The 14,747-nt window shown below is 42.3% G+C and overlaps 1 protein-coding gene across 2 annotated transcripts in view; it reads right to left on the bottom strand.

Moving 5' to 3' along the window:
- Positions 1-4,489: 4,489 nt before the first annotated feature.
- Positions 4,490-14,747, bottom strand: part of LOC135548577 (protein EURL homolog) — a 30,573-nt gene continuing 20,315 nt past the window's right edge. For both annotated transcript variants that reach the window (XM_064978327.1, XM_064978325.1), the window contains exons 3-5: positions 9,559-10,086; positions 8,555-8,617; positions 4,490-8,218 (exon numbers count right to left, since the gene is read on the bottom strand). In XM_064978327.1, coding sequence (XP_064834399.1) covers positions 8,043-8,218; positions 8,555-8,617; positions 9,559-10,086 — 767 coding nt within the window. In that variant the 3' untranslated portion in view covers positions 4,490-8,042. The remainder of the gene's footprint in view (positions 8,219-8,554; positions 8,618-9,558; positions 10,087-14,747) is intronic.

Below are 14,747 nucleotides of genomic sequence, written 5' to 3'. Positions count from 1 at the left end.
CTGACTGGGGAGGTGATTTCCCACAGTCAAAAATCAAATCAAAATCAAATGTTATGTCACATACACATGGTTAGCAGATGTTATTGCGAGTATAGCCAAATGCCTGTGCTTCTAGTTCCGACAGTGTAGCAATATCTAACAAGTAATCTAACAATTCCACAGCAACTACCTAATTCACACAAATCTAAGTAAAGGGATGGTATAACAATATATACATATAAATATATGGATGAGCAATGACTGAGCGGCATAGGCATGATGCAATAGATGGTATAAAATACAGTATATACATATGGGATGAGTAATGCAAGATATGTAAACACTATTAAAGTGGCATTATTAAAGTGACTAGTGATCCATTTATTAAAGTGACCAATGATTTCAAGTCTGTATGTAGCCAGCAGCCTCTCTGTGTTAGTGATAACTGTTTAACAGTCGGACTTGAGACTGAAAAATAGCTTCTGTCTCTCTGTCCCAGCTTTGATGTATGTGTACTGACCTCACCTTCTGGATGGTAGCAGGGTGAACGATGGCTTGGGCGGTTTTTGTCCTTGGTGATCTTTTTGGCCTTCCTGTGACATCGGGTGCTATAGGTGTCCTGGAGGTCAGGTACTTTGACCCCGGTGATGCGTTGTGCAGACCACACCACCCTCTGGAGAGCCCTGCGGTTGTGGGCGATGCAGTTGCCGTACCAGGCAGTGATACAGCCCGACAGGATGCTCTCAATAGTGCATCTGTAAAAATTTGTGAGGGTTTTAGGTGACAAGTCAAATATCTTCAGCCTCCTGAGGTTGAAGAGGCGCAGTTGCGCCTTCTTCACCACACTGTCTGAGCACACACCCTTGTGGGTCAAAGTCCCTCAATAAGAGCTACTACGATGCTAATATTTGCATAAACTCTTCACAGTTGTGTTCTGTGGGTGTCACCGAGTAGACTCATATTCCATTTTAATACTCCACATTCCAACACTCCAACCTTGTTTAAGATTATCTAGTCTAAATATGACATGAATCACTTTAAAAGAAACTTTTATTTTGAAGGCAAAATCCAAATTCCACTATTGTGGCTAGCTTCACAACACATAACCCGGTCCTGTAAAGCCATACTAGCCTGATTAAGCTAGCTGTCTGTTTATAACGTTAGTTTTGGGCAACAGAGTTAAGTAGCTGGCTAGCTAGTTATTTTAATTAGAGAACAACAAGTGGCCACCTAGCTAATACTTAGTCACATGGATTCCTAAACCATTGCTAAGAATATTGAAAAATGACTGCAGTTTCAGGCTGGTTGCATTGGTGCTAGCTAGGTAGCACGCTAAAGCTAGCTAGTTACTCTAGAAGTTGCTAATAACATCTGTATCAAAGATATTAGCCAAAATGTTTAATCCTGCTCGTTTGAAACTGATCTAATTTCAAATGCTCACAGACGTTTTCCCATTCGGTAGAACAAATAATGCCATATTACCAACGCAGTATTGTACAGCTTTGACAGTGTTCGTAATGGTGGCGCTTGGCTTGCACATGCAAATTCAGTACACACGACATTCTACAATATAGTTGTGTTATTTGACTTGTCAAATTAAAATATTATTTGACTGTGAAATAGTGCTATTTTGATGGGTATCTTTTTTGACATGCAAAGACCCAAACGGCGTTCCATACGCAAGAGCATTAGTGAGGTCGGGCACTGATGTTTGGCGATTAGGCTTGGCTCTCAGTCAGCGTTCCATTTCATCCCAAAGGTATTCGCTGGGGTTGAGGTCAGAATTCTGTGCAGGCCAGTCAAGTTCTTCCACACCGATCTCGACAAACCATTTCTGTATGGACCTCATTTTGTGTATGGTAGCATTCTCATGCTGAAACAGGATATGGCCTTCCCCAAACTGTTGCTACAAAGTTGGAAGCACAGAATCATCTAGAATGTCATTGTGTGCTGTAGTGTTAAGATTTACCTTCACTGGGGCCTAGTCCGAACCATGGAAAAACAGCGCCAGACCATTATTACTCCTCTACCAAACTTTACAGTTGGCACTATGCATACAGACAGGTAGCGTTCTTCTGGCATCTGCCAAACCCAGATTCGACCGTCGGACTGACAGATGGTGAAGTGTGATTCATCACTCCAGAGAACACATATCCACTGCTCCAGAATCCAATGGCGGCGAGCTTTATACCAGTCCAGCAGACACTTGGCATTGCGCATGGTGATCTTCGGCTTGTGTTGCGGCTGCTCGGCCATGGAAACCCATTTCATTAAACTCCTGACGAACAGTTCTTGTGCTGATGTTGCTTTCAGAGGCAGTTTGGAACTCGGTAGTAAGTGTTGCAACTGACCACAGACGATTTTTACGCGCTTCAGCACTCGGCGGTCCATTTCTGTGAGCTGCTATGGCCGCTGTTGCTGCTAGACATTTTCACTTCACAATAACAGCACTTACAGTTGACCAGGGCAGTAATCTGACTAACTGACTTGTTGGAAAGGTGGCATCCTATGACAGTGTCACGTTGAAAGTCACTGAGCTCTTCAGTACGGGCCATTCTACTGCCAATGTTTGTCTATGGAGATTGCATGGCGGTGTGCTCGATTTTATACACCTGTCAGCAACGGGTGTGGCTGAAATAGCCAAATCCCCTAATTTGAAGGGGTGTCCACATACTGCTTGGAGGATGTCATGTCATTCCATTACAGGAGTGGGTGAGTGACAAACGTTTTTTGTTTATCAGTGCATTTTGACGGCCAACTAGATGAAAAGGGGGTCCTGTGTGGCTCAGTCGGTAGAGCATGGCGCTTGCAACGCCAAGCGTCGTGGGTTCGATTCCCGCTGGGACCACCCATATGTAAAAAGTAGTGGCCCCAGCCGACTTGTAAGTCGCTTTGGACAAAAGCGTCTGCTAAATGGGATGTATTATTATATATTATATTATTATATATAAAAGGTTTGAGAGGGTTTATCTAATCTTCCTTCGTTTAGATTTGAACTCATCTTACTCTAGCTAGCATTAGTTGTTGATCTTGTTGTTGTTGATGTGCATAACTGAGGGAGAGAGAGTTTACCTTTTCATGGTTGTTTGATCAATAGGACTGTAAAGTTCCAATATGTAAGTTGTTTACATATCTGCATTAAATCCATTCAAGTGTATTTTGTGGCTTTTGGTGAATGTGTTCTATTGATCTAAAGTCGCGCTATTGCAACTGCCTGTAAACACACAGTATGGTTCAAAGTGAATGTCAGGCCCTTGAGGCAAATTACATGTTTGAATAAAGGCCTTCGGTAGCTCAGATCGGCTATAGCGCACTGGTCTGTGTAGACTCTGGTCCTGACAAGACATATGTTTTTATTCGGTTTTATTTACTGCAGTGTCTTTTAACTGTCCAAATGCATGACCGCTTTCCCACTCCAGAATATTCACAAATGCCTTCGTATATGCAATTCCCAAACATTCTAAGAATTTATTAAAATTACCATATCTAAGAGGTCGCTTGTCATATTTTCTGTTTTAAGTGTCATTCTTCCCGGGGGTGTATATGAACATTTTTAAATAAGTTTTCATGTTGCTAAAATGGTCAGTTCCACATTAAATGCAACAATGTTTCACACACAAGCTATTTTCAAAGAGATGGCTATCAGCGAGCTCCAATAAAATAAAATAGTTCCACTCACCATATGATGATCATTTATACTTAACTTATTGTTGAAAGTTATTCTTGAAAAGGGAAAATATAAAAACTAGCAACATCTTCTTTGACAACACCTGCTGCAGCCGCTGCAAACTAGCCAACAACAAAAGCTAGCTAGACTGTGGGAAACTACTGCTCACTATTGCACAGTGACCTGTTGACCTTCAGAAGGCAGCAGTTTCCATACATTTTTGTAAAAACGGTCCCATCCATTAAGTCAAAATGTGATTGGTTGATTCCACTGTCACTCCAAAATGTTGCCCTAATACAGTTGAATGGCAGATGCATTTATCTAGCTTCTATTGGCCTAGCCAATGGCTGATTTAGCTAGCAAGGTGTTTCTCCGCAGAGACCAGCAAAGAAAAATCCTGATTGGATTTTTTTTCTTCTCTTCAACCCTTTCCTTTACAGAGAAAATTGAAGAGATTAAATCAGAACATAATTGAAAATAATTGTGTAATTATAATAACAATTGTATAAATCCCTAGCCCTTCTCTGAAGGTGTAGAAGGCACTCATTATTAACCCAAACACAGTGGGGAACAATTATTTGTAGATTATTTTCCCTCAGCATGCATTCTTTCACAATATAGAATGTCTAAATAATCCATATGTTCTGAAATATGAACTGTCTCCCCCCCCCCTCCTACTATCTTGACTCAATTTTCTCTGGTCTTGGATCGGTCTCGAACACAGCCAGAGGGCTCTGATTAGAGACAATTGGTAATTTACGTTTAATTTAAGTTGTTTTGTAGCCAACTCAATTGTTGTCATACCTTGCCTACATCTATTCAGACAATATGACAAACAGAAAATGTATGAAAAATATTTTATTGAAATATTTTGGAAAAAATACAAAACAATTTAGACAATTCATATAGGCAGTCAGCTCCACAAATAAACATTTTCTACAAAGAAATCCACACAGCACAGGCATAGTTCACACATTACTATATGTAGGATAGTTCACCCAAATGACATACTGGACAATGTATGACAACAATCCATGCTTTGGTTAAGTTTTCCTGGCACCTCTTACAAAAGAACGTTGGAGCATTTGTGGCACAAATCCCATTCAAGTCCTGGTACTGACTTTAGCATTTTTTGCACATCATGTTCAAATCATCTATAAGTTACTGAGTTTCACAATACATGTGAGATACTATGGAAAGAGTTGGACATGATGCGCAAAAAAACTAATAAGCCAAATGCGGGAAACAGTGACAGAGAAATAAAAACAAAACATGGATTGCTGTCGTACTTTACTGGGTAAGGAAAGCAATGTAATTTTGTAATTTGGTATAACTATCCCTTTAATGTATATCAGACCAAGTAAATAATGAGTCAAGTCAAATTTAGCAGAAAGGGGAAAGCATTGTAACGGGTATGTATGTACACATTTCCAGATACACACACAGCTAATGGACATTTACCCCAGACAGACACAGGTGGCTCACAGGTCTTTCCAACCAGGGAAGCAACCGTTCAGACATAATTTTACAAAACCTACAAACCACTCAGTGGACAAATCTGAAATGGCACCCCATCCCCTGGTATAAGTACACTATAGAGTACCACAGTATGAGTCATAATACCCATGAAGACAAGCAGTCAAACAGGGAAATGTTTCATATTGTTCTTCTACCATTAATTTTTCCCCATAGTGGATTTTTAGAAACACTAAAAATAAGGGTTGTTTCATGCAGGCTTACCTTGGTGTGATGTTTTTATAACCATGTAAATCTCTCTAGGACAAGGCAACTTTTAACAATATATTCACCTGTATTTACCCCCCAAAAATGAAATGATAAATTAGCTGCTAATGTGGCTATCATTAAGAACTACAAATGGCATGATCCCGGTGAGACTGCAGAATCGAGGCAAAGGTAAGAATCTCTGAATTAAGTATCTAATGTTAGCCAAATGTAGTAATTAATAAATTGGCTACATTTCTTTAAAAATGGACAATTCTGTAAACTGTCTTGAGCAAGTTTTAAACTGACAATACATGTTAGCAAACGAGTCAGCTTGAGATGAAGTGCAGGAGCTTGCAGGGATTTGTAGTTTTGCATGTCTACTTTGATGCAAATTAGCATTTTCGATTCAGAGTAAATAGAGCCGAATATATTGATAAGGCACCTTGTCCGAGAGAGATTTACTTGGTTATCAAAACGTCACACCAGGGGAAGTCTACAAGAAACAGCCCTTATTTTAAGTGTATCTAGAAATCAGTAACTCATGCTCAGAAGAACACACCTATTAATCCAAACAAAACCAGGATGAGACAAAGCAGACCTAAAACCTTTTGTGTAAACCCCAAAGGGGTCAAATCTGATCTCTTATAAAGAGGGTGACTGACATTGGGAGGTTCAAATAAATCACAACCTGATTATAAGTGTTTATTTCTTCCCAAAACATACAAATTCATGTTGGGCCAATTATAGAACTATCCCAAGAGGCTCCACTTCAGTGGTAAGAACCTCTGCAGTAATTTTAAACCACCACTTGAGGGTGTCTAAACATAAATCATGTTCTTACTACAGCTGTTCCCCAAATATTCATGAATAGTTCATTTGTTTGTCACTTTTTTTCTCTCTCAAAATCACAATAACAGCACTTACAGTTGACCAGGGCAGTAATCTGACTAACTGACTTGTTGGAAAGGTGGCATCCTATGACGGTGTCACGTTGAAAGTCACTGAGCTCTTCAGTACGGGCCATTCTACTGCCAATGTTTGTCTATGGAGATTGCATGGCGGTGTGCTCGACTTTATACACCTGTCAGCAACGGGTGTGGCTGAAATAGCCAAATCCCCTAATTTGAAGGGGTGTCCACATACTGCTTGGAGGATGTCATGTCATTCCATTAGAGGAGTGGGTGAGTGACTAACTTTTTTTGTTTATCAGTGCATTTTGGCTAGATAGGTGAAACAAATCATTATTTGGGTTCTTTCAGCTATATTGGTTCCTTCCAATCAGTGCCCTTAAAGCAGGAGGCAATGGTAATTGTTGGACACATCCTGTTAAGATAAAACAGGATTCGGCTGTCTAGTTTGAGTTCACATATCCATAAATTTGAACTCCACAAGGCATAGGCCTACCCCCAGAAAATAATTGGCTAAAATTATAAATAAAATAAGTACAAACCAAATCACATTTGAAACCCAAAACCAGAAGAGAAAAACAATATTAAAATAATTGATTACATACATTAATAACACAACATAACAGACCATGAAACCAGGGGAGAAGTGTTGAACGGTTCATAACAGAGGACATTACAGCTAAACCTATGTTATAGAATCACACATGTCATTGAGCCACATTTGGTATCAGTGTATTCTATTGCATTTCACTATCAATTCTAGTTGGTCTAGCGAGGCCTATACTTGTCGGCCACAAGTAAAATAATAAATACTGACATTTGCTGCCTTGAAGCAAATAAAATACTTTGGTTTGGCAATTGGACCATATAACGCTTAGAGTCGGGCCTTCTCTGCTTTCAGCATGTATTTCATGTCACTCCCTTGTTCAACTACAGGCATGACTTGTGCTCGACAGCCATAAAATACCTTACCAGTTGAAAAGAGAGAACTTAAGTTAAGACTATCAGAGAATAGCATTTGCAGCATGCCACTAACAAAAAAATGAAAATACAAAACCAAAAAAATAAAACCAAAAAAATATCAATTCAACCCTAATCCAAAACGGCTAAAATCCCACCTCCACTTAGAACTAGATTGTGTGTGATGTAACAGAATCTTCAAACCTCAGGAGTGGGTTTCACTGCACAGATTACAAAATAAAATCTCACTCGTCATTTAGAAACAGTTACCACAGCTGCAGAATAAGTCAACAAAATATTTGCTGAGGAGCGAGGAAATGGTGTAATGAAAATAACAAAAGAAGGCTAAATGTAAAAGATGAAAACCAAAAAATGAAATGTTGGTGAAAAGAATACAACTTTAGCTAGATATGCAAACAAGATCTTGCTCACGTCACTGAATCAAATGCATTTGAATAGACATTCTTTCAAAATTACTTTATCTGCATAGGCAATAGGTCCACCAACAGAGGGGATCAAAAACCCACAGTTCCCATTTGGAAGTCGATGGTTCCCAAGGTCCTTCAATTTTATTGCCTTTCCTCAAGCCCTTTATTCAAGTACTGCAGTCAGAAAGCCTTAAGCATGATGAGAGGAGGCCAAGTCCATTCCTCACTCATCTGCGACAAACCACACCACGCAGCAAGTCTTTCACAATACAAAGGGCACTGGCTAGAGGCCAGCCTGTGTCTGTAGCCCTGGGAGTGAGACAGCCAGCCCCCTGAGAGAGGCAGCCAAGCCAGGTAGGTACCCCCAGACTCCCCTCACTCCACGGGAGCATTGCTGCTGGCCTTGACCCCGGACCCGGCTCGGCTGATCTGCAGCCAGGGAAGCTTGGCACAGTTCTTGAAGAGCTGCTCGATAGCGATATGACGAACGTGCAGCTCCGACGACAGCGAGTCTTTCTCCTGTACAGCCACCGTCAGCTCCTCAAACACCTCTGTAGAGGGGGAGGCAGAGATCAGTATAGCACAGGGTTAACACAAACACACACACTGGATGGCATGACAGAGATCACAGAGCAAAGCAGTATATTGCAAGCCAGGGACCACACACAAAGACAACAATTTGTGACAAACAAGGAAATCAATTAAGCAGAGGGGGCAGACAGCAATGACAACACAGTACCAGCAAAACAGAGACGCTACAAAACAATAATGCAACATATTCACTTCCTTCCATTTATGGTCGTTTAAAACAAGAGACATTTCAAACCCATGCACTCAAATATATAATTCACAGTTACACTTTAATAGCCATCTATTGAAGTTCTTACTTTGAATCTGTAGCAGGAGCTGGCCATTCAGCTGGTGGAGTTCATCCACACTCATGTGAATCACTGGAAGATAAAACACAGATTGGGTCACAAAACAAGAACACAGCATGTGTGATAAAGTAAAGAAAACTTGTTTAGAACAGTCCTCTAACTAAACAACTAACGCAACCTCAGGGACTTGACACATAGCAACAACGAACTACGCAGAGCGAAGAGTCATATAGCTACACTGTCGTCATTTACTAAAGGAATGGAATTCTAACAGCAGCATGAAAGAGCCACCGTCCTTGGGAGTTATCCCCCCTCTCTCCCAAAGGACGTGCCGCAGGCACAAAAAACATTGGTGCTGTTACAGGGACGGGACGTAGACACTGAGGTAGGAGAGAGAAAGCTTTTCTCTGGAGTGTGATGGTGTGTGGAAAGGGGGGAAATTGGTGGTCAAGGAGGAATGTGTGAGGAGGATGCTCTAAAAACTGAGCCCTTGCCTGCATCACTACATTGTCTTGTGTGCCATTAATGAGTAGTAGGGGAGATGGAAGAGATAGGAGTCCATATAAAAAAGATCAGAGAACAGATCAGGAGGAGAGAAATGGACGCTGCGCATCCCATCTGTCTCCCTCCCACGTTTCCTCCCTTTTCAACACGCCTCCTCCCACTCAATGCCATTCATCACAGAGGCAGACACCTTCTGATCCAGCCTTGAGATGTCTCTGATGAAGGGAATGTATGCAGGAAAGGCAGATCCCCTGAAGCCTCTCCAGTGATGACTGGGCTAAATAACACTGGCTACAGTCTGACTTCTCTACCCTCCTAAAATGGTGCACTCGTTCCCAGAGGCTTCCTCTAGCCCCATGCTTAGGCTACATCAATACAATGTTTATTCTGTATGCAGAGCGCTCACTTCTGGAGAACAGAGGGGTAGAACATCTGACCACAGCCAGTGTGGTGCGTTGGGAATAGAGGAAGCCAGTTAGTGTTCATTACAGTTGGTATAAAGAACTCACACTCGTCTCTGCTGTGGCCATTGTTTGAGTGCAGCAGCTGGTGGTCTCCTCCAGAACACTGGCTGTGGCGATGAAGACCCCTCCTCCCTGTGGACCCCCACAGGCCCCCCAGGCCCTGCCCGTCCTCCAGTAGCCCCAGCCCCTCGGCCGAGTGGCACTCCAGCATGCCTGTGGCGTAGTCCGGCAGCCCTCCTGCCCCCGTCCCCTGGTTCCAGCATGGGGTATAGCGAGGCACTTGGGCGTCTGACTGGGGAAGAAGTGTACGTTCTCCATTCTGGCTGTAGCAAAGGAGCTGGTGCTTGCCCCCCCGGCGGCCCGGACCTCCCTCTAAGCTGACGGAGTCTTTGTTCTGGGCGTACTGAACAATACGGCTGATCTTCTGGCTCAGGGCCAGCTTCATTCCCTCGTAGGCACTGCGGGAGACCTTGGAGCGGGACAGCTTCTGGTTGGCGATGAGGTGGTACTTCTCAAAACACTCCCGGTGACCCCGTAGGGATTTGGAGTGCAGGAGGGTCGCATGGGACACACCTGCAGCAAGCAGAGCAAGAGCGAGACACATAGCAATCAGTCAGAGAAGACAATTAGCTACATGTTCTGTTTAGCAATAAATACTATATGTATTTCAAGGTATTGAACTGAGGGACATATTTCTAGGAAACAGAGGACTAAGAACTGAAATGATACAGTTAAAAAAAAGGTACTGTTGGCTTTGCTATTTTTTCAACGTCAAGCCACTGCAGATTTCAATTATTTCCTGCTCTAGATGCTGTTCTAGAAGGACATAAAACTATAACGCTCTTACAGTACTGACTTACCGCATTTGACAAACATTTCCTTTTTGGAATAAGCCCATTGAAAGCAGCCTAAAATAGGCAGATTTAAGTGTTTTTATGTCCAGGGGAAAGCTGCTTATAGTGAACCATTGAGAGAGCAGGGCTGGGAGATTGACCGATCTAAAAATGGACAGATATGCTGGGCTGAATTTACAATTTTAATATGGACTATCTAAAGATTGTATTGACATGCCAGCACAGACTAACCTAAATGACTAGCTATCATCTTCTCAATATCTAAAACAGCTTTTCAAAGAAACTCGCCCATTAATGCATTTCAGGTTAACCAAATTTGTAAAAGAACAGAGTTAAGTACCATCATCTTCAAAGATAAATGTTTTAGGCAGGCCTTCCTGTTTAAGGATGTTTCTGAAATCCTTCTGAAGAATCTCATTGAGTAACTATTAAGAGAGAAGTTGCTCTGCTGTGGTGTGAGCGCCCCAGAGACTGTGAGCGCCCCAGAGACTGTGAGCGCCCCAGAGACTGTGAGCGCCCCAGAGACTGAGTGTTGGGTCATATTAGAACCTCCAGCTTTATCACCTGGGATTTAACAACACTTCCTCAATTTGGACTGCAAGAGGCCATTCTCTCTAACGCATTTAACACAGAGAAAATGCAGGGGAATTTACCTCAGACACCACATCCAAAGTCAAACTAACCTTGAAGTTAACCGGGGACACTGGCAATCATGTAAACACTGAATTGAGCGCACACAGTGTGTGTGTTCATTTGTGTATGTGTTGCGAGAGAGAAAGTGAGCAAACAAGCGAGCATGTTTGTGCAGGCCTCGTCTTCAGCCTACATATCACGCAGACAGACGTGCTGGAGCCTGCAGCTAGGGGATTGGTCTAGGTCAAGACCGAGTACAAGGCAGTAAGACGGATGCTCGTTAGGTAGGTTCACCTCAGACACTTCTCCAGGAAAGAGAGAAGAGGTAATGGCATGCGGCCACCAAATGACGAGTCTAAATGTGCGAGGCCTATAAACTACCCCCAAAAAGTTCCGTCAATATCAGTCATCAGAAAGCATTCGCCTCAGCTTTAAGATAAAGGATGAAAAAAATGAAAACTCAAACTAAATCATGTCAACGTGATTTCCTGCTCTTTTACATTCATGTCAGGGCCAACAGGAAGACACTTAACTGAAGCCATTTCCCAGACAAAAGAGGAAGTGGAAGTCAAGAACTTTAGCCAAGCCCAGCTCTCAAACAAACACTAGGGCTGGGTGATATGGCCAAAATATCATATCACAATATTTTTCTAATTTATGGCGGTGGCGCAGTATTTTATGTTTCTGAATAATAAAAGTTTTAAATATACGTTAAGATTAGTGCATGATCCTAGAATGGCAACAAATTAATTAGTGATATTAATGGTTTTTCTCCATTCTTATAGTTTTATACTCGGACCAAACTTGGAGCGAAGTTGTCCAATTTGTAGAACTTTTCATTCATCCTAAACAAAAATATGGATGCAAAATGTAAGGTGTTGGTCCCATGTTTCATAAGCTGAAATAAAAAGATCCCATACATTTTTCATATGCACAAAAAGCTAATTTATCTCATTTTATGCACAAATTTGTTTACATCCCTGTTAGTGAGCATTTCTCCTTTGCCAAGAGAATCCATCCACCTGACAGGTGTGGCATATCAAGAAGCATGATCATTATTACACAGGTGCACCTTGCGCTGGGGACAAGAAAAGGCCACTAAAATGTGCATATATATATATATATATATATTTTTTTTTTTTTTCTTTAACCCAGGCAAGTCAGTTAAGAACAAATTCTTATTTACAATGAAAGCCTACGGGGAACAGTGCCTCGTTCAGGGGCAGAAAGATAGATTTTTACCTTGTCAGCTCAGGGATTCAAACCAGCAACCTTTCAGTTACTGGCTCAACTCTCTAACCAGTAGGATACCTGCCGCCCCAGCAGTTGGCATGCTGACTGAAGGAATGTCCACCAGAGCTGTTGCCGGAGAATTTAATGTTAATTTCTTTACCATAAGCCGCCTCCAACATAGTTTTAGAGAATTTGTAAGTATGTCCAACAAGCCTCACAACCATAGACCACGTGTAACCACACCAGCCGATGACCTCCACTTCCAGCTTCTTCACCTGCGGCATTGTCTGAGGTCAGCCACCTGGACAGCTTCTGTCTGTACTAAAGCCCTTTTGTGGGGAAAAACTCATTTTGATTGGCTGGGCCTAGCGCTCCAGTGGGTGGCTGCACCACTGCCCAGTCATGTGAAATCCATTAGATCAGGGCCGAATTTATTTATTTCAATTGACTGATTTACTTATATGAACTGCAACTCAGTAAAATTGTTGAATGTTGCATTTATATATTTTTGTTCAGTATAATTTAGCACTATCAAAATATTGTTATAAAATAATATTGTAAAAATCCATACCGGTACGTGGATCCATACCCATTCACAATATAAATCATCCAACCCTAAAACGCAGACACTGCGGGCAGCTTGGCTGCCTGTCACAGAAAACAGAAAAGCATCGAGTTGTTCAACGCTGTAGGCTTTAAGACATGATCATCAGCTGACTTGCTTGTGCTAACCAACCGTCACACAAGCACACCGTGTTTATACTAAGAACAAGCCAAATTATGCCTATACAATAATATTGGTGTGTACCCTGAAACAGACAGCTGTGTGGTGACTTAGTCTCATGAGGAAGCTGTGAGGCCAGAAAATTCTAGAGGCTTGGAGAGCTGGTCTGGGACTGTGTGTGTGTCCCTGGCTACTGAACATTTCCTAAGTCCAACCTGCATACCAGTTACCAGGGGCTTCATAAACCACCAAGCCAAAAGCCATGTATTAAGCGATCAGATAATCAGGCTTCGACCACCGACTGGTTCGTCTCATCACAAAATAACACAGGCCCAACAGTCATATCACAGGCCCACAACCAGAACAGTGTACCACCAGCCAAACAGAGTGGAGCTAAGCTCCCAGCCATGTGCTAAGCAGCTTAGCAGCTAGCTAGCACTACTCTCTATCACACACACAATTCAGAGGTGAGTCAATGTCTTCGGCAGTGGCAGTCAACTCAGAGGCATAAGCACGACGCTGATGAGAAATAGGCTCCAAAACACAGGCCTGTGAATCATCCTTTTGTTGGCTTCAGCACATCTCCAGTGGAAGCCGTTTACCTGGCCTTCAGAGAAACAAAGCCACAGAGCAGCCACAGAACAACCTCATCTGAGCACTGCGTAAACTGCCCTCAGAGTCAGAGTACTGTTTGAATGGTATCGGTCTGTGTAAAAGCTAAGGGAGCATAGATAGGCAAACGATCAGCGAGTAGGGTAACTCCTGTTTGAATTGAATGGTGTCAGAGTAAAAGCTAAGGGAGCATATACAGAGCAGGCAAACATTACATGAAGAATGATGCGTCACCATGCAATGGTTAGTAGTAACTAACGACAACGGGAAACGCTAATCCTCGGCGCTAAAGTAGTCGTGCTCTATCCATCTGATCTAATCCTGCTCGATCTATTTAGCAAACACACTTTGCCACAACTCTCCAGACTGGAGGCCGGGAGGGTCAGTGAATGTGGGGACTGTCATGGAAACCGTAGGCCTAATCTTAACATATGTAATCTAAGACCAGACAGCCTGTATTTCATGGCTCAGGCTCGCTCACTCCATCAGAACCTGTTCTTTCCCTTCTCTACTATTCATCAATGCTGTCCTAGACTGGAGATAGTAGGCTACACCTCTGATTATGTCTCTAGAGGTATGGCCAGGCTTAGTTTCAGAAGATCGATAGAATATCACCATTGTAAATCTACTGTAGACGTGTAGTTGTTCACTGTACATTTCACAAACAGGCCATTTAGAACAAAAGGTGAAAACTCACGGTTCCTTATAGTGTTCTTGGCAAAATGAGTTGAATTCTATCATGATGTGACGTTGGTTTAACCTACTTAGTAACACTCCCTTAGCTATAGGGAACTGCTTTTTGTTTGTGTAGGCCTACATTGGTCGTTGGGGCCAGGGTAGGAGGTTGATAGTAAAAAAAAAAAAATGGGGCAGGGGTCATGGTGATATCATGTCCAAATAGAACTTGACATGGCTGAAAGTGTCGCAGATGTCAACAGCTGCAGAGCTAAGCCTGGATCACAGACAGAGCTCACATTTGTACAGTACACCAGAGAGTTAATTAGTCACACTTTGGTCCTGCCGCTGCTCTATTGAGTGGTGGATGGGGAAGAAGAGGGGCTTTTAACTGGTTGGGGTGAACAAAAACTAACCCAAGAGGTTCATATAGTGGGTTAAGCAGACATCTATTACCTTTTTACGTTGCATTCATATGGGTGATAGTGTATTTAGGCAGGTCC

The sequence above is a fragment of the Oncorhynchus masou genome, chromosome 11 (assembly GCF_036934945.1).
Source record: "Oncorhynchus masou masou isolate Uvic2021 chromosome 11, UVic_Omas_1.1, whole genome shotgun sequence".
In the NCBI taxonomy this organism is placed as follows: Eukaryota; Metazoa; Chordata; class Actinopteri; order Salmoniformes; family Salmonidae; genus Oncorhynchus; species Oncorhynchus masou.
Note: the sequence above shows the minus strand (reverse complement) of the source record. Positions and strands in the feature narration are given on the sequence as shown.